General features: G+C 41.9%; 1 protein-coding gene across 1 annotated transcript in view; it reads right to left on the bottom strand.

The window, feature by feature from the left end:
- Positions 1-251: 251 nt before the first annotated feature.
- ALDH7A1 (aldehyde dehydrogenase 7 family member A1) overlaps positions 252-18,786 on the bottom strand; it is a 42,061-nt gene continuing 23,526 nt past the window's right edge. Inside the window, exons 10-18 of the mRNA XM_058737579.1 lie at positions 15,587-15,628; positions 14,475-14,569; positions 12,533-12,617; positions 11,010-11,116; positions 8,024-8,140; positions 7,169-7,266; positions 6,638-6,711; positions 3,083-3,158; positions 252-2,080 (exon numbers count right to left, since the gene is read on the bottom strand). Coding sequence (XP_058593562.1) covers positions 2,026-2,080; positions 3,083-3,158; positions 6,638-6,711; positions 7,169-7,266; positions 8,024-8,140; positions 11,010-11,116; positions 12,533-12,617; positions 14,475-14,569; positions 15,587-15,628 — 749 coding nt within the window. The 3' untranslated portion in view covers positions 252-2,025. The remainder of the gene's footprint in view (positions 2,081-3,082; positions 3,159-6,637; positions 6,712-7,168; positions 7,267-8,023; positions 8,141-11,009; positions 11,117-12,532; positions 12,618-14,474; positions 14,570-15,586; positions 15,629-18,786) is intronic.

Here is an 18,786-nt window from a genome sequence, read left to right as displayed (position 1 = left end):
TTCAGCCAGGTCACGATCTCGCGGTCCCTGAGTTCGAGCCCCGCGACAGGCTCTGGGCTGATGGCTCGGAGCCTGGAGCCTGTTTCCGATTCTGTGTCTCCCTCTCTCTCTGCCCCTCCCCCGTTCATGCTCTGTCTCTCTCTGTCCCAAAAATAAATAAAAAACGTTGAAAAAAAAAATTAAAAAAAAAACAAAACACTAATAACCAATTTTTATTTCTTAGGTCAGTAAAAAAGAACAAAGGGGGCCAATTTAAGTGCAAAATTTTTTTTAATAAGCATTGTGACAAAAACATTTCCTTGTAACTGCTAGAAACATTATGTAGAAAAATTATGAACTGGTTTCAAAAAAAGCTTTCAGAATTCGTTTTACTCGGCTTCTACACCTAAGACGAGGGCCGCCAGTCACCCCAGCATGCTAGGAAATCGGCCACCATGTCATGGCTTTAACAGATACACAGGAGGATGGAGAGCCTCCTGAAATTCCTAACAGAAATTATAAACGTAAAAAATGTTAAGTGAAAACACTGATACAGCTTGTAATTTAGAACATTTGTTTAAAAATAATATGCTGGAAAAACCCAAGATATAAGAAAATATTTCAATCAAAAAATCACCTTGCAGAATTTTACAAAATAATAATGGCCTGTCAGTATATGATTCCTAAAAGTTTACCTCCCTACCTGCATGAGCCTTTGTTACTATTTCTTTTGTAATTTTAGGCACTATTGATTTTCCACGGAAGAACATGAACCGTCCACCTCTTTGATATACCCCTGACTTCTTCCGGCCAACAAGCTCTCAAGAGGTACACATCATCAGCATTTTGCTTAATACTCAAGGTTGACAACAGCGTGCATTGGTGAACACCAGTCACAGCTATGCCATCGGACATATTACGAATACCTTTCCCACCCTGATAAATTTATAACTGTCTGGTTTTCTCATTTGCTTATTACTTCTCTGGGTCATAACCCATTCTTTGCCAGTTGTCCAAATCTGTCCATACATCCTGATGCATCAAATTATCTACAAATGTTATCTTCTTGGAAGGCTTCCGCCCAGGTCCAAACTGGCAAGAGAGTACAGACTGCCAAGACGACAGGAGACCTTCAAGAGCCAACACGGACTCAACAGGAAACCTTGGGATGACCCACTCCAAAGACTCAGCTTCCTGAGAGGAGGAGGCAGATTCTCAGCCACGAACGAGTGAACGTTCCTCAGGTCACTACTACCACAGGCTGCCACACACACTGTAGTCATTCTCCTGGAACAAATCCAAGGGCAAGTGCACAAACATAATAGCTAAAGTCAACGGTCTAATGTTGCGTAAGAAACCCAGCACACTTTCAGTAGACACAGGCACAGCCCTTGGCGGGTACAGGTTCTACGGCAGGAGCAAAACCTAGGTCCACCATGCACAGCTCTTTTGTGGGGACACAAGTGGACATGAGCAAGGCAAGCGGTAATGGCGATGAATAATCCTTAGTCGTTTCACACAAAGCAAGGCATTCCCCACGGATATTGCGCTGTGCTCCTCGACGTGCACGAACATCAACACACTCCCTTCAAACACCACTCTTCCCCGCACATGCTCGAGGGTAAGGTGAATCAATACTTACTACAGAAATCTTTACTCACACTCAGCCTACCAAGAAGACTTCCTTTTTCTTCTCCATTCTGTGTTTTTCCAAATTCCTACTATAGCATCTACTAGTTTCTTCTAAATTATAATATAAAATTTTTTTTAAAGCATGAACTACTAGCAACATAAAAATTCACCCAATCTGTCACTAAATATGGCTCATGTTGTGACATCTGTATTTTTATTTGTTTAAAGATAAGTCTCTTGACTTAGTTGGGGCCTCAGGGCTAAGAGATTAGCCAAGCATATTCAAAATAATGCATTTATTTATTCAGGGCAAATCTTAATTTTTCTTTGTCTTCAGAAGAAAGAGTTGCGAGAATGCCTGTGAGCTGTGATGTGATGCGATGTGATGTGAGCTGTGATGATTTACTGTCACCTTTACTGAAACTTGATTCCTTGAGCTAGAGGAAGGTCCTTACTGTAGTTGATGGTGCTAGAGGGGAAAAAAATATGAACAAATTACAAAAAGAGTAGTACACACATAATATAGACTATTTTATGCCATTAAGAAAATTTAGCCTATCTGTATATATTACAAGGTGAGATGTCCAAGATACAAGTTGGTGAAGAAAAACAAAATTAGGACAAAGTTAGTATAGATCCAGTGTTGGGGGGAAAAAAAAAGAGGGAGAGAAACACATTTGGGAAAACACCTATCAAACATGTTATTCATAGTCTTCAGGGCACAAGAATATGGGGAATATAATTTTCTTCGTTTATCTCTCAATAACTTGTACTGAACTAGAAGGAAAAACATAGATATTCTCATTCCAACAGAAATAAAATACAATGCAATATTTTAGAAAATAAATATCTTGCCTAGTAATTATATACCTAGATTTTCTCCTGAGAGGAACAATATCCCTATTAAATGGGTCCCGGGGCTCCTGGTGGCTCAGTCAGTCAGGCGTCCAACCCTTGGTTTCAGCTCAGGTCACGATCTCATGGCTTGTGGGTTCAAGCCCCGTGTCGGACTCTGTGCGGACAGCTCAGAGCCTGGAGCCTGCTTCGGATTCTGTGTCTCCCTCTCTCTCTCTCTCTGCCCCTCCCCTATTCATGCTCCGTCTCTCTCTCAAAAATAAACAAACACTAAAAAACTTTTAAAGATAGTTATAGCCTTAGAAAGAAAGAAAGAAAGAAAGGAAGGAAGGAAGGAAGGAAGGAAGGAAGGAAGGAAGGAAGGAAGGAAGGAAGGAAGGAAGAAAGAAAGAAAGAAAGAAAGAAAGAAAGAAAGAAAGAAAGAAAGAAGGAAGGAAGGAAGGAAGGAAGGAAGGAAAGAAAGAAAGAAAGAAAGAACGAACCAAAACTAAGTGAAGCAAACCAAAATTAAGTGAAGCTGTGCACAGAACAGGAAGTAGAAGAGCTTTTAATTTTAAAAGAGCATTCCAACCAACAGCTCGAAGCCCAAACCCATCCTCCCAAAGCCTGGTCTTACCAAGTGGATCTTCTCATGTACTGTTTCCAGGCATCGCTACCAGACTCGCGGCCGCCGCCAGTGTGCTTTTCTCCTCCTAGAGAAACACACAAGAAACTTGTATCTCTTGAGCAGTTTGTCTTTACTGGCTCCTACTCAGCAGCACAGAAAGATACCAAAAGAAGACCAGAGCTACCCAACCAGTGAGTTTACATTTAGCTCAGAGTATCTCCTCTACAAACAGAGATCAAATAAACCAAATAAACAGGAAGAAAGAACTGGAAGGGGGGCGGGGGGGAGGAATAAAGAGGAAACAAATTTGCCAAGAAGCAAAAGAAAACCAACCTTACCATGAGACAATGTGTTAAAATCGGAAACCTCTAGATGGTAGAAATAAAATTTTATTTTCTCGTTTATGCTTAGCTATACATTATCTACAATATACATACTCTGCTTTTATAATATTTTAAATGCTATGGTAATATCCTTAGATTATAAGTTAATGATTCCATACAAGAAAAGGATACTATGTAAAAGTGTGCCATCAAATCACAAGACATTAAGTCTTGATGTTGTGTTTAGTAATAGATACTAAATACTATACAGATACTAAACAGAGGAGAAAATAGTTAACCGAAGAGCTAAGAGAAAAATCTGAGGGGGCACCTGGCTGGCTCAGTCAGAAGAGCATAAGACTCGTGATCTCGGGGTGGTATGTTCAAGCCCCACACTGGATGTAGAGATTACTTAAAAAAAAAAAAAAAAAAAAACAAACTCTGAGGATATCTCCCATATGGAAAAAAAAAAAAAAAACATAAAAACAAAAAGATGAAAAATAGGAGGAAAAAGATAACAAAATTAGACAAGTCTTCAAGAGCTAGTATTCAAGTAATAGTTCTAGTAATTAGCAAGAGAAAAATTGGGGTGCCTGGCTGGCTCAGTCAGTAAAGCTTGCGACCCCTGATCTTGGGGTTGTAAACTCAAGCCTCACGTTAGCTGTAGAGATTTCTTAAAAATAAAATCTTAAAAAAAAAAAAAAAAAAAAAAAAAAAGGGAAGGGCAAATAATTGTCAAAGAAACATTATCAAAACAAAACTAGTCAAAACTCCCCAGTACTGAAAATGAGCCCCAATATTCTAATGCTCATCACTGGCCCACTGCCAAAAAAATTTTTTTACAGTGGTCTCCACCGACATAAAAAGTAGACCCCGAATTTTGTGATATGGGAAAAAAAAGAAAAGAGATCAGAAATCAAAGTGGACTGGGCTTTCCAACCACAATACCAAAAACCATAATGCCCATGGATAACAACGTCACAAATCTGAGGAAACATTATTGCCAACTACATAGGAAACGCACGGCTTGTGATCTTGCTGCATCTGGGAACCTGGCTGCTATACCTTTCCCGACACTATAAAACTTTCCCTAAAAGATACAAGTGTCTCACTGGGCCTCACCTGTTTTCATACAACGGGGTTTATGTTAAACACCTGCTTTCCTTCAGGGAGTCTGGAATTTTGGTATAGGGAAAGGTTGGTATTTGGGAAAGGGTGCCTAGATGACCAGCCCCCAGTAAACGCTGTGGGCGCTGAATCTCTAATGAGCTTTCCTGGTAGATGACATTTTAGGTATTTTGTCACAATCCACTGCTGGAAGAATTAAGCACATCCTGTGTTGACTCTGAGAGAGAGAGCACTCTTAGAAGCTTGGTTGGTTCCTCTGGTCTCCCCTTAATCTCTCCTGGCATGATAATGTCATGCCACACACACAGAGAAGGAGGGTTAAGAAGGTTCATCTATCCTAACAGAGGGTCAACACATAATGTCTAAAATTGAGGAAGATTAAGCAGTTAAAACACTACTTTGACGCCTGGCTGGGTCAGCTGGTAGAGTATGTGACTCTGGATCTCAGGTTCAAGAGTTCAAGCCCCAAGATGGGTGGAGAGAGTGCTTAAAATAAATAAATAAAAATTAGGGGCACCTGGATGGCTCAGTTGATTGAGCATCTGACTTCAGCTCGGGTCATGATCTCAAGGTTGTTGAGTTCGAGCCCAATGTCGAACTTGCTGCTATCAGTACACAACGCGCTTTGGATCCTCTCTCTCCCTCTCTCTCTATCCCTCCCCCCTCCGGCTCTCTCAATCCAAAAAAAAGAAAATTGATTAAAAATAAATAAATAAAAACTTTTTTTTTTAATTGAAGTAAATTCAAAGGTAAATTTATGTTTGGTTTTTTCCCCCCCAGTAATAATCTCAAAGTAGTTGCCTCTGGTAATGAAGGAGGAAAAGTGGGAGAACAGCTTTTTCCATCTAAAAATTAACTGTGGAGGGGAACCTGGGTGGCTCAGTTGGTTAAGCATCTGATTCTTGATCTCGACTCAGATCATGAGCTTAAGGTTCACGAGATCGAACCCATCTCAGGCTCTGTGCTGACAGCATGGGGCATGCTTGGGATTCTCTTTCTCAAAATAAATAAACATTAAAACAAACAAAAAACTCAAGACTTAGAAAATACAAGCAGAACCCAGTGAAAAAACCAATTTAGGATTTTATCTAAAATAAAAGATAACGTTGGACACTTAGCACACTGCTTAGCAATTAAAAACCAGAATTTTTCATGTGAAACTTGCTGGCTTATGCCTAAAGCCAAGGGTTCTTAATGCTGTCGGGGTCATGGACCATTTCCCCCCAAAAGAGATGCCATTTCAAGGGGACACATATCTTAAGGGCCCTGGCTCTAATGGGATACTGCATTGGAGAAAAAAGTCAGACCCTGGACAAGAACTCTGCACATGACACATAAGCTCTCTCAAGCACGTAAGACCAGGTTCTTACCGAGTTCTATTATTCCAGTTTCTTAGTCAAACTTTTCTTTTTTTTTTTTTTTTTTTTTTTTCCAACGTTTTTTATTTATTTTTGGGACAGAGAGAGACAGAGCATGAACGGGGGAGGGGCAGAGAGAGAGGGAGACACAGAATCGGAAACAGGCTCCAGGCTCCGAGCCATCGGCCCAGAGCCCGACGCGGGGCTCGAACTCACAGACCGCGAGATCGTGACCTGGCTGAAGTCGGACGCTTAACCGACTGCGCCACCCAGGCGCCCCTAGTCAAACTTTTCTAAAAGCTACTACTGCTTTTCTTGTGCTCTCTTGATCGTGTCCCCATCCCAAATTCCCATACTGGAAGACGGAACTTCCAATACTTAGAATGTGGCTGTGTTTGACAAGAGAACCTTTAAGGAGGTAATTAAGGTTAAATGAAGTCATAAGGAAAAAAACCCATGAAGCCATAAAGGTGGGCCCCTAAAACAACAGGACTGGTGTCCTCAGAAAAAAGGAGGAGATAGCAGTGATACATGTGCCTCCACAGAGAAAAAGCCACGTAAGGCCCACAAGCCAGGAAAGAGGCTTCAGGAGAAACCAACACTGCCGAAACCTTGACCTTGGTTGGACTCACAGCCTTCACAACTGTGAGAAAATAAATTTCTGTTGTTTAAGCCATCCAGTCCATGGTATTTTGTTATGGCAACGCCAACATCTAATATACTGCCCCCAACGTGGAAAAGGATTCTTTACATACCAAATGCACCTCCAATTTCTGCCCCACTCGTTGGGATATTGACGTTTACAATGCCACAGTCTGATCCTTTCGGCCTGTGTGTAAAAAGGGAAGCATGGTTGAGAGCAACCCATTAGGAAATTAAGAAACAAAACAAACAACGGCTGTCTGGGGAGGCTCAGTCGGTTAAGCGGCCGACTTCAGCTCAGGTCATGATCTCCCAGTCCATGGGTTCAAGCCCCATATTGGACTCTGTGTTGACAGCCCAGAGCCTGGAGCGTGCTTTGAATTCTGTGTCTCCCTCTCTCTCTACACTTTCTCTGCTCAAGCTCTGTCTCTCTCTCTCTCTCTCTCTCAAAAATAAACACTAAAAAATTAAAAAAAAAAAAAAAAAAGAAGAAGAAGAAACCCAACAAACAAAAAATCCAAACCTCTAAGACTCTAGATGCTCAAATACTTATTTCAACTAGGATGGCTTCACTTTCTTTTTTATAAGTCCATTCACGAGACAAATTAGACTTACATAAGTTTTCAAAATAGACAAAGTTATACCCAAGCCAGCGGAAGATTCTGCCCAAATCCTTGGTAAAGATGCTACTTGAAAGTCCCTGTTTTACTTCATTATTCCATGCAAACACTTCTTCTTCACTCTAAAAGGACAGACAGTGGAATGATACAGAATTCAGGTCCAAGCTCACAATGGTACATTCATAAGACGTGTAACTTTAGTGCACAAAAGTAAACTAAAGATTAACCTACTAATTCCGTTTCTCTGATACACAGCTTTGTGTGTTTTTCCCTTAATTGTGCTCTGAGAAACAGAGGAGTACATGCTTCCATTCAAGCTACTATGTAAGAATTAATTTACAGAGCTCCAATTATGCACAACCCACAGATCTAACTGCTTACAGTACACTTATTTAATCCTCATCCGATGATACAGGTTTTATATTATCCACGGTCTAAAGATTAGGCAAGAGACACTAAATAATTTGCTCAAGAATTTAGTCACACACACACTATAAAACATGAAATTATACCTCTAGTGACATCATGTAAACCAGTAATAAACCATTTAAGTTTTTTAAACATCATCTAACTATAAAAAGACACAATTCTCATTATTTTTTAACTGTTAATTACGGCACATTCCAATCTTGATTCAATCTCTTGGGATTGCAGAGAGTGGACCTGGGAGGGGTGGCGGTCAGTTTTTGTCTAACCTTAGCCGAGAAGGGCATAGGTGCCTGTCTTTTATTCCCCACGGGCAGTTTTTTTTGCAGAGTAACTACCTAAAACCTCCCTATAGGCTAACAGTGAAATTTCACATACTTTCATTTTCTTTACTCTTCTCATTTGTTTTTTCAACATTAAACTAGAGAAAAAGCAAACAGAATCCATTTTTACCTTGAATTTAAAGACATAAAGGATCGGAGCAAACGTTTCTGTGTGGGCAATGGACGCGTCGTGGGCCAGACCTGTCACAATGGTTGGTTCTACGTAATTTCCAGGGCGATCCATAACCTTCAGTAGAGAAGTAAAATCACAAGAATGAAAGCATTTTGTTTTCTGCTACTTTGGGTCATCAGATACAACCTTTGCCGTACTTGTGGAGGAAAATTAAAAAAAAAAAACAGACAAACACCATTTACAGGTGAATTATTTCCCAAAAATAACGTCATCACGAATGAAAACGTTCTCTGCCTCCTATTGCTCCTAAGTTAATCAGATAAAAATAGAAAAAAGAAGGATGAGGTTACACTGAAACACCACTGTTACATGTGGCTTTTTAAAAAACCTATACAATGTAAAAATACGTCATCTATACTGTCTGTGTTTTAAGACTGTAATGTGAGGGGTGCCTGGGTGGCTCAGGTATTTAAATGTCTGACCCTTGATTTCGGCTCAGATCATGACCTCACAGTTTGTGGGTTCGAGCCCCACACTGGGTTCTATGCTGACAGCATGAAACCTGCTTGGGATTCTCTCTCCCTCTCTCTCTCTCTCAAAATAAATGAATAAACATTAAAAAAAATTACAATAAATAAATAAAGACAGTACTGTGTCCACCATCCCCAAATTCCTATACTGAAGCTTTAACTGGTACAGTGTGACTGAATTTGGAGACAGAACATCTATTTATTCATTTTTGAATGTTTTTTCTGAGAGAGAGAGAGAGAGAGAGAGAGAAAGCACGTGCACGCACATGACTGGGGAGGAAGACAAAGAATCCAAAGCAGGCTCCAGGATCTGAGCTGTCAGCACAGAGCCTGACACGGGGCTCATTCCCACAAACTGCAAGATCATGACCTGAGCCAAAGTCCAACGCTTAACTGCCTGAGCCACCCAGGCACCCCTGGAAACAGAATCTCTACGGAAGTAATTAAAGTTCAAATGCGGTCACATGTGAGGGGCCCTAATCAGCCAGAACTGACATCCCTACAAGAGGAAGAGATACCAGAAACACAAAGGAAAAGCCATGTGAGCACACCAATATGGTGGCCGTCTGCATGCCAAGAACACAGGCCTCAGCAGAAACTCTGCCAGGACCTTGATTTTAGACTCAGCCCCCCAACAACTGTGTCAATTTCTGTCATTTAAATGACCCAGTCTGCCCTAGCAAACCAATACATACTGTACAAAAATCAAAAGCCCCAAGAGTATACTGTAGACACTCTCCTAACCAACCTCCATGGAACCAAATTACTAGTTCATGTCCAGTTAACTAATGCTTGCATTCCTTCTGTAAAATACTCTTGATGCCCATGGTTGGGTGGTCTAGTCTCCACTGTGTTTGCATTATTCTTTGAGCTGTGTGTTTTCCAAGAGTCAACTGTATCAACTCCCAATCCCATGCATGGCAGCAGTATCTATTACTGTAACACCACATTGCATTACATAACTTACGTACATGTTACACGAAGAAAAAAAAGAAACACGAGTAACAAAAAATACACAAATATACAAACACACCTCTATTTAACAAGGCGTGTGTGTGTGTGTGTGTGTGTGTGTGTGTGTGCGCGCGCGCTCTGCTGTCAGCAGGGCCCACTTCTGATCCTCTGTCCCCTTCTCTCTCTGCCCCTCCCCAGCTTGCACTCTCTCTCTCTCTCTCTCTCTCGCTCTCTCTCTCTCTCTCGAAAATAAGCAAACATGTAATGGAGTGCCTTGGTGGTTCAGTCGGTTAAGTGTCTGGCTTCAGCTCAGGTCGTGAACTTATGATTCATGAGTTCAAGCCCTGCATCGGGCTCTCTGCTGTCAGTGTGGAGCCTACTTCAGATCCTCTGTCTTCCTCTCTGTGTCCTTCCTCACTCCCACATGTGACTTACTTGCTCTCTCTCTAAAAATAAACATTAACAAAAAAATTTTATTTTTTATGTTTTTAAATGTTTTATTTATTGAGAGAGAGCAAGTGAGCAAGAGAGACAAAGTGTGAGTGGGGGAGGGGCAGAGAGAGAGGGAGACACAGAATCAAAAGGAGGCTCCAAGGCTCCAAGCTGTCAGCACAGAGCCCGACACGGGGCTCAAACCCACAAACCATGAGATCATGTCCTGAGCCACCCTGGTGCCTCTAACAAAAAAATTTTTTAATAAACATTTAAAAAAAAACAGAGGTATCAGTTCCCAAATACTAGGATACATATTTTTAACAGAGCTTTGTATTGTGCTATGAAAACCTTCTACCCTGTGTTTGTTGTTCTACACATGTCCCTGCGTGTCCCCTGACAGACGTTTCAAAGCTCTATGGGAAATGCAAAGTTCAAAGTTCCATGGGAAACGTGAGTTCAGAACTCGGCACCACTACAGTGACCATCATCAGGGCTAAGATTTATGTGATACAAAAATGGGAGTACACCATCAATGGAAAAAAGAAACCCCGGAGTCAACCCAGTGACTAGACCAACACACTGCCCAACCAAACGGTCAACCAGTTATTTTTGTTGCCTTTATACCAAATTGCCTTATAACCGATTGGTTATCCAACAGTAACGTTTGTGGTGGAAACGCTTGCAGCCAAGAGATCTACAGCGAAACTGCTTCATATCCTTTGATTTCCTGCCTTAACTGACTTTTAAAAGTAACCACTAAATACAAATTCTGATTGCTCTGAATACAAAGTCTTGTACTGTCCCATGGAAAGGTCTCCCTTCCATACAAATTCCCAGGGACTCAATTCAACAGCCATCACGACTCGGAGTTTCTTGTGTGTCCTTCCAGAAGTGTTCCGTGCCTTTTATGCTGTCACTCATTGAAACATCTATTTCCCCCTTATGAAAAGATGGAGAAGGCAAAGTCAGTAGATGGGGGACCCTTCGCCATCTGCCCAGAGCCCTGCTCAAGCTGAAAGGAAAGGAAGCAAACGTCTGTCACTACTGAGCTGGGCTGTCATTACCTTGCCACCATAGACCACAGTGCCACCTTCTTTCTTTGCTTCCTCCACTGCTCCAAGAAACATGCTCACTGACTGTTTGGTGTGGAGTGGCCCGTAGAGGACATTAGCTGCAGAGAAAAAGGAATGTGTGTCATTTCACCCCAAAAGGCATCATTACTGTTAGAAAACCTTTCCCAATGAACAGCCCCACCCCTTCAGACAGCCTCTCAGTGTAGACAAGGAGTCAGCAAACTCTTCTGGTAAAAGGCTAGACAGGAAATAGTCAACGTTCTGCATGACACAGGCCGTCTCTGCCACAGTAGTCACAGAAGACACTTCAACCAGGGGGTGGGACTGCATCCTGCTTAAAGTTTCTCTACATAAGCAGGTAGTGAAATCTGCCAATCCCTGGGTTAAAGGAATGGCTATCAATTAATCAGAGCGCCGCACTAAAAATATACGATCCGTTTATTCATGACCATGAGATCATGCTCTAAGAAGTTCACAGGCTCAGGAGCTGGTGTGGAACGGAACAGGGAAAAACAGATGCAGCCCTATATGGCTGCTGGAATCCAAACCATTAAAAGTGGCCAGGGGACAGAGGAAGAAGGGAGATCTAGGGAGGCCTCAGGGGAATCTTAGAGCACCAGTCACAGGAAAAGCGGGCTGAAGAGGACTCCAGCGGAAAGAGTAGCAGAACAGAGCGTGGACACTGGGAGCTCTACAAGAAAGATGGGAAAGCTGGAGCTCAGGGAGCAAGGGAGGAAATGGTACACAGCCAGTCAGGGGGTGGGCAGGGGAGGAGGCAGAGGTCACGTCATGAGAGACTGTGAGCCTGATCCAGAGAGACTTGGAAGGGATCCAGGTTTCAGCGGAAGAGCCATAAGAAGTCACTGGAGTGTATGAAGCAGGAAAATGAATTATTTCATCTAATTACATGTTTTAAAAAACCATTCTGGCTTCTCTGGAAGGCAGAAGTGGAAGCAGGCAGGTCAGGGAGGGGACACTCTTGCAGCCTTCCATGAGAATGGTGGTGGCTTGCAAAAGGGTCATAAGAGTGCAGAGAGGGGCGCCTGGGTGGCTCGGTTGGTTGGGCGACTGACTTTGGGTCAGGTCATGATCTCACAGTTCGGGGGTTCGAGCCCCACATCTGGCTCTGTGCTGACGGCTTGGAGCCTGGCGCCGGCTTCTGATTCTTTGTCTCCCTCTCTCTGCACCTCCCCTGCTCACACTCTGTCTCTCTCCGACTCTCAAAAACTAAATAAATGCTAATAAAAGAAAAAAAAATTTTTTTAAAAAAGAGTGCAGAGAGAAGAAGCTCGTCAAAGTCATCCCATCTGAACATCATCTCCGAGACTCACCCACCAGCCTACATCAAGCACCCAGGATCCTAAGCTAGGAGCAGACTTGATGCCCCACGTGCCCGATAACCTGCTTCATATGCCCTCAGGCCTCAGAAAAGAAAAAACAAAAAGTCTGAGATAGAAACACTGGTAACACCAACTGTCAAAAAGGAATACCTTTGAAATCAACCAGATACTCACAGTCCCAAGGGTTCCCCACACGGATCTGTGCATAGGCCTTTTTAAGTCTATTTACAACTTCATCATGGATGCTCTCATGTAAAAACTAAGCGATAAAAGAAACATTCAAGGGAAGATTCAAATAAACACATAAATTTGTCAACAATGTGTGATTTTTATTAATAGTACTAATTTATAGTTCATACTAGTTCTTAGACACTGTGACCTCTGAAAACAAAAGCAAACAGAAGTATACGTTCTTTAATTATTTAATTCCTACTTTTAATAACTACATTAAGATAATAAATTTCCACTTGGTAGATGTTGAACAGAAATCATAAGCCTTGTCTTTACCAAGTTTCTAAGGACCTGTCTGGCCAAGCTTCACAGAGCAATTATGCCTGTTTTTACTCTAAAGCATTCAACATCTTAATTACCAGAAAACCTCAAGTGTATCTGTCCCAGTTGTGGTGAACACATATTGGCAGCTGTTTGGTCTGCCTTGGTATGGCTGTTGTGTAATAGCATGCTCTCGGCGGATTAGGTCTCCAGAGGGAGGACTCAACCAGGAGGACCGCCTTTGGACTCACACTAGGTAGGATGTGAGCTCCAAGCTATGTTCCCACTGACAGGGGTGAACTGGTCCAGCCATCCATTCTCTGGGTCGGTTTTCATGTAGCAAATGGATTGGCAGTCATGGAGAGGTCCACAGTACTGGAATGGGTTTTTCTACACATCACTGTCCCTATGAAAACCAATCTGGGCAATGACTAATAGCATCCTTTAATGTTTAACACTACATGTAAAGCATGGACTTGTATACTTGCTCCAAGACACAAAGGAAAAGTAAAACTTAGCTGAATATACAAAGGCTTGACTTCCATGTCATTTCACATTTCACATATCATTAAAATTATAATCTTTTGGACGACCTGTTTCCTTCTTAGCATTAGTGTAATAAAGGTCTAAAGTAAATTCAACAAATTGTAAACATTCTATGAATATCGTATCTCAGATGTTTTTGGAGAACAACTATAGAAAAACAAAGGAAAGACAAATCTCCAACTGTTATAAAATAGAGAAAAAATGAGTATGAAAAGTTACAGAAAAAGTAGGCTTAATTTCCAGACCCGTTTTATTCTAATTTGGATTATGTTAACCTTATAAAGAATTGGTTCATATTGAGGCTAAGAGTAAAAACACAAAGCCAGTTTCTCTGTAATTTAAATGTACAACTGTTTGAAATTTTTAATTACAAGAGGAAAACTCAACAATAATAATTTTTAAAATGTCAAATGTAGCCACACTTTGTACCTAATCAAAACTTGCTTGGTTGTAGTACTGAGTTTTCAGGACCATGAGAGCCATGAAAATCAGGCTGATACCCCACACAAAACCGAAATCCAGCTCAAATATAAGTACAGACATTAAACTTCCCAAACCCCATACGCTGATGCTAAATCACATCTCCCTCTGTGCACTTAATAATGTGTCCTATATATGTGTGCACAGACTATACATTCATCCAGAGACAACCCACCTTTGCTTTTCAGTAAACCATGTCACATCAAGTCTAGAAATGTCAGACCAGACTTATGGGCCCCAAATTAGTATCTTTATGTTTTACTGAAGTGTTTTTATAACGAAGCCAAGGCTCTATATCCTTTAGCGAATAATTTTCGAACTCTTCAAACTTATAGCTGATTCTATTCTCCAAGTGACATTGGACTTTGTCCATATTGTTTGAGGTCTCCGTCCCCAGTCCAGCTCCACCACTTGTAGCTTGGGCACAATCCCTGGTTGATCAGCCTTGAGCACACAAGAGTGTATCAGGGCCACAGATGTGTTGTGTCTACGGGAACACACTTTTCCAGCAATACTTGTATACCACTTCCTAACAGCGCAACGTGTAACCAAGTGGGTTGTGAAGACAATGTCACGCGCCCAAAGCCGACACACTCACCAGGCGCCGCGCAGTGGTACATCTCTGGCCCGCTGTCCCCACGGCTGCGAAGAGAGCCGACGGAACGACCAAGCTGAGGTCTGCATCCTCAAAAGCTTGGAGAAACAAAACACACACCTGTCAGTGTTGCCATGTAGACGGGCTAACCAGTCGACCAGATGATGCCATCAGAAAGCTCAGGAAGAGAGTGTCAGCATTACCCCAGTGATGTAAGCATGTTCACACCACGAAGCCTCCATTAAGAGCAGAATAACGAGCTCTATGGTCTTTACCTCAGTACAGTTGCCAGAGGAGATTAATAATGGCAGGCACCTGACAGGATTTTTGTGGGGATTAAAGGAAATAAACTCATATGAAACAGCTGAACACAGTCCCTGCAACTACCCAGGGCTCACTAAATGCTAACTATTTGCAAATGAACACTCTCTAGATAAGAAGTCCAACCCGAACAAACCCATCGCCATGTGCTTTTTAAACTTCTGGTGTTCACCACAACAATATAGGCATCTACACATGGTAACAATGGCAATATACAAATTACCAGGTTTTGCCTTCTTATCACAAAGTCCATGCTTCTATTAAATCTCAATCCATCGATGTGCATTATCCACAAAAGGCTGATAACCTATTTTGTGCCCGACAACTGAAAATGAGAATTGGGTAAACTCCAAGCCTATGGGTTAAGTGATAAAATGCTTTAAGGAAGTGATCCTTCCCAATAAAAAAGCACTCAACCAAGATCTTGCTACAGACAAACTAATTTTTTAATATATAAAGGAATCAACAAGTCACGTAAGAGTTACTTACTTTAGAAAAACATGTGGCCAGTTTTCAGAAAGCAGAAGGAAAAACAAGAAATCATGACGAGCTACAAAGGCTCAGACACAGGCTAGAAGCCCCACGTAACATTTCCCAGCATGAACACCTGTCCTTCCTAGTTATCTCTGCCTTCAAACCTTTGTGTCGTATCTCACAAGTGAAACTCTGAAACCTAAAATTAGGTCTTAGACGCACACAACAGAGGAGGGAAGAAAGTGTCCACCCAAGTTCTGTATGATCACCATGGCTACCGAAGCTATTCTCAACAGCAAACAAATAAAGAGTGGCCTTACCAATGATGGCATTGTTTCCTCCAAGTTCTAACAAACTTCTCCCTTTAAAAATACACAAATACACGTTAATGCCCACTTCAGTACTTAGCGCACACTTACAGATGGCCTCAAATCACAGCCTATCTCAACTGTGTTTTCTTTTTTTAACGTTTATTTAATTTGAGAGACAGAGACAGAGAGAGAGAGAGAGAGAGAGAGACAGAGAGAGAGAGAGAAGGGGAAGGGCAGAAAGACAGAGAGGGAGAGAAAGCATCCCAAGCAGGCTCCGTGATGTCAGCACAGAGCCTGGCGCGGGGCTCAATCTCACGAAACACAAGATCATGACCTGAGCCGAAACCAAGAGTTGGACACTTAACAGACTGAGCCACCCAGGCACCCCAATTTACTTTCTGATTTAAACTGTAGAGGGGCGCCTGGGTGGCGCAGTCGGTTAAGCGTCCGACTTCAGCCAGGTCACGATCTCGCGGTCTGTGAGTTCGAGCCCCGCGTCAGGCTCTGGGCTGATGGCTCGGAGCCTGGAGCCTGTTTCCGATTCTGTGTCTCCCTCTCTCTCTGCCCCTCCCCCGTTCATGCTCTGTCTCTCTCTGTCCCAAAAATAAATAAAAAACGTGGAAAAAAAAATTTAAAAAAAAAATAAAATAAAATAAAAAATAAACTGTAGCATAAGGGGGCACGTGGATGGCTCAGTCGGTTAACGTCTGACGTCAGCTAAGGTCATGGTTTCATGGTTCGTGAGTTTGAGCCCCACATCGGACGCTCCACTTTCAGCAAGGAACCGCTATGGATTCCCTCCCTCCCTCTCAGCCCCTCACCCACTTCATCACTCTCTCTCAAAAATAAAAAACGTGAAAAAAAATTTTTTAAACTCTATCATAAGGATTGCACTGATGTCAAATTTCTTGATTTTAATAACCTTATCATACATAGTTATATGGCACAGTGTCCTTCTTAAGAAATACACCAACACAATGTCTTCACCTTTCCCCAAAGGTTAAAAAAACAACATGCACCCACAGTTTATGTGTGTGCGTGCTGCCAGAGAGAAAGAGATAAAACAAATGGGGAAACAAGTAAGTAGTGGGTGAATTTTGTTCAAGGGTATACAGGAATTTCTTGTGTTAGTCATGTAACTTTTCTCTAAATGTGAAATTATATCCCCTCCCCAACTCCACAAACATTTAGTGTAAAACGGAGCAGTCATTGCGGAAGACTGTGTAACTTTCCAAGAAATGAATCACAGGATTACCATATGCCTATCAATCCACTTCTGGGTACCTAACCAATTGAAGTGAAAACAGGAGCTTTAACAGGTAAGAGACCTATGCTCAGAGCTGCGCTGTTCGTAACAGCCACAAGGTGGAGACAAAAATAAAAACAAAAAACAGGAGCTGCAAGGTAGCAGCAGCCCAAGTGTCTATCAATAAATGCCCGAATCAGGGCGCCTGCGTGGCTCGGTCAGTTAAGCGTCCAACTTCAGCTCAGGTCATCATCTTATGGTTTGCGAGTTTGAGCCCCACATCAGACTTGTGCCGACGGTTCGGAGCCTGGAGCCTGGAGCCTGCTTTGGATTCTGTGTCTCCCTCTCTGCCCCTCCCCCTGCTCACGCTCTCTCTCTCCCTCAAAAATAAATAAACATTTAAAAAAAATTTAAATGAATGAATGAATCAACCAAATGTGGTAAATACATACAAGGGAATAACCTTCCGCCCTAAAAAGGAAGAAAATTCTGACACACGTTGCAACCTTTAAGACATGCTATGCCAGTCACAAAAGGACAAATATTGGGTGGTGATTCTACTTATAGGAGGTTCTTAGAAGAGTCAAATCCAGAAAAGAAAGAAAGGAGAATGATGGTTGCCAAGGGCTGGAAGAAGGCAGAAATACGGAGGTGGTTTTTGATGGGGATGATGTTGGGAAAACAAAAAAGGTCTGGAGATGGATGATGGTGATGGTTGCACAACAATGAACATGTACTTAATGCCACAGAAGTATACACTTAAAATGGTTAAAATGATACGTTTATACTATATACATAATACAAAATATATATACATATATGTTTTTACACACACAAACACACACATATTTTTTTACAATAAAAAAAGTTAAAAAATTATGTGCTCAGATGGCTCAGTCAGTTATGCATCCGACTCTTGATTTCGGCTCAGGTCATGATCTCACAGTTCATAGCATCAAGCCCCACATCGGGGTCTGCACTGATAGTGTGGAGCCTGCTTAAGATTCTCTCCTCCTCTGTCTCTGCCCCTACCCTGCTCATGCTGGCTCACTCTCACTCTCACTCTCTCTCAAACTAAAGAAACTTTAAAACAAGTATGTGCTCACTGCAGGAAAAAATGTTTTAATCAGAAAGTATCAAACAGGCAAAAAGTCATGGCTCGTAAGCATAATGAAATCTATCCTCATAATTGGGTATAGGGCCTTCAAATCTCTTCAATGTTCATTTCTATTTACTTGAGATTGTACAAACTAATTTGCTCTTACACCTTTTACCTAAGTTAAGAGCTGTTTAAAAAAAATCACTGCACAGTACTTCACCATGATGGCAGACTAAATTTTACTTAGCTACTGCTCTAGTGTTGGATATATTGGTTAATTTTTTTAATGTTTATTATTTATTTCTGAGATGGGGGAGGGGCAGAGAGAGAGAGGGACACAGAGAATCTCAAGCAGGCTCTGCGCTGTCTTTGAGGAGCCCGATCTGGGCTCGAACTCACAAACCCTGAGATCATGACCTGAGCCGAAATCAAGAACCAGAGGCTTAGCCAACTAACCACTCAGGCACCCCTGGATTGTGTTTTATATTGCTGAATTTTAAGAGTCCTTTATTTATTCTAGATACCAATATGTTATCAGATAAAGGATTTGCAAATACCTTCTCCCATTCTGTAGGTTGTTCTGTCCATCTTTTTGATAGTACCCTTTGAAGCACGAAAGTTTTTTTTTTTTTAATTTTATTTTTTTAATTTTTTTATTGTTTATTTATTTTTGAGACACAGAGAGACACAGCATGAGTGGCGGAAGGGCAGAGAGAGAGGGAAACACAGAATCAGAGTCCAGACTCTGAGCTGTCAGCACAGAGCCCAACACGGGGCTCAAACTCACGAACCGTGAGATCATGACCTGAGCTGAAGTCGGTCGCTCAACCGAATGAGCCACCCAGGCGCCCCTGAAGCACGAAA

The sequence above is a fragment of the Neofelis nebulosa genome, chromosome 1 (genome assembly GCF_028018385.1).
Source record: "Neofelis nebulosa isolate mNeoNeb1 chromosome 1, mNeoNeb1.pri, whole genome shotgun sequence".
Taxonomy (NCBI): Eukaryota; Metazoa; Chordata; class Mammalia; order Carnivora; family Felidae; genus Neofelis; species Neofelis nebulosa.
The sequence above is the reverse complement of the archived record's forward strand: the minus strand, read 5'-3'. Positions and strand labels throughout refer to the sequence as shown.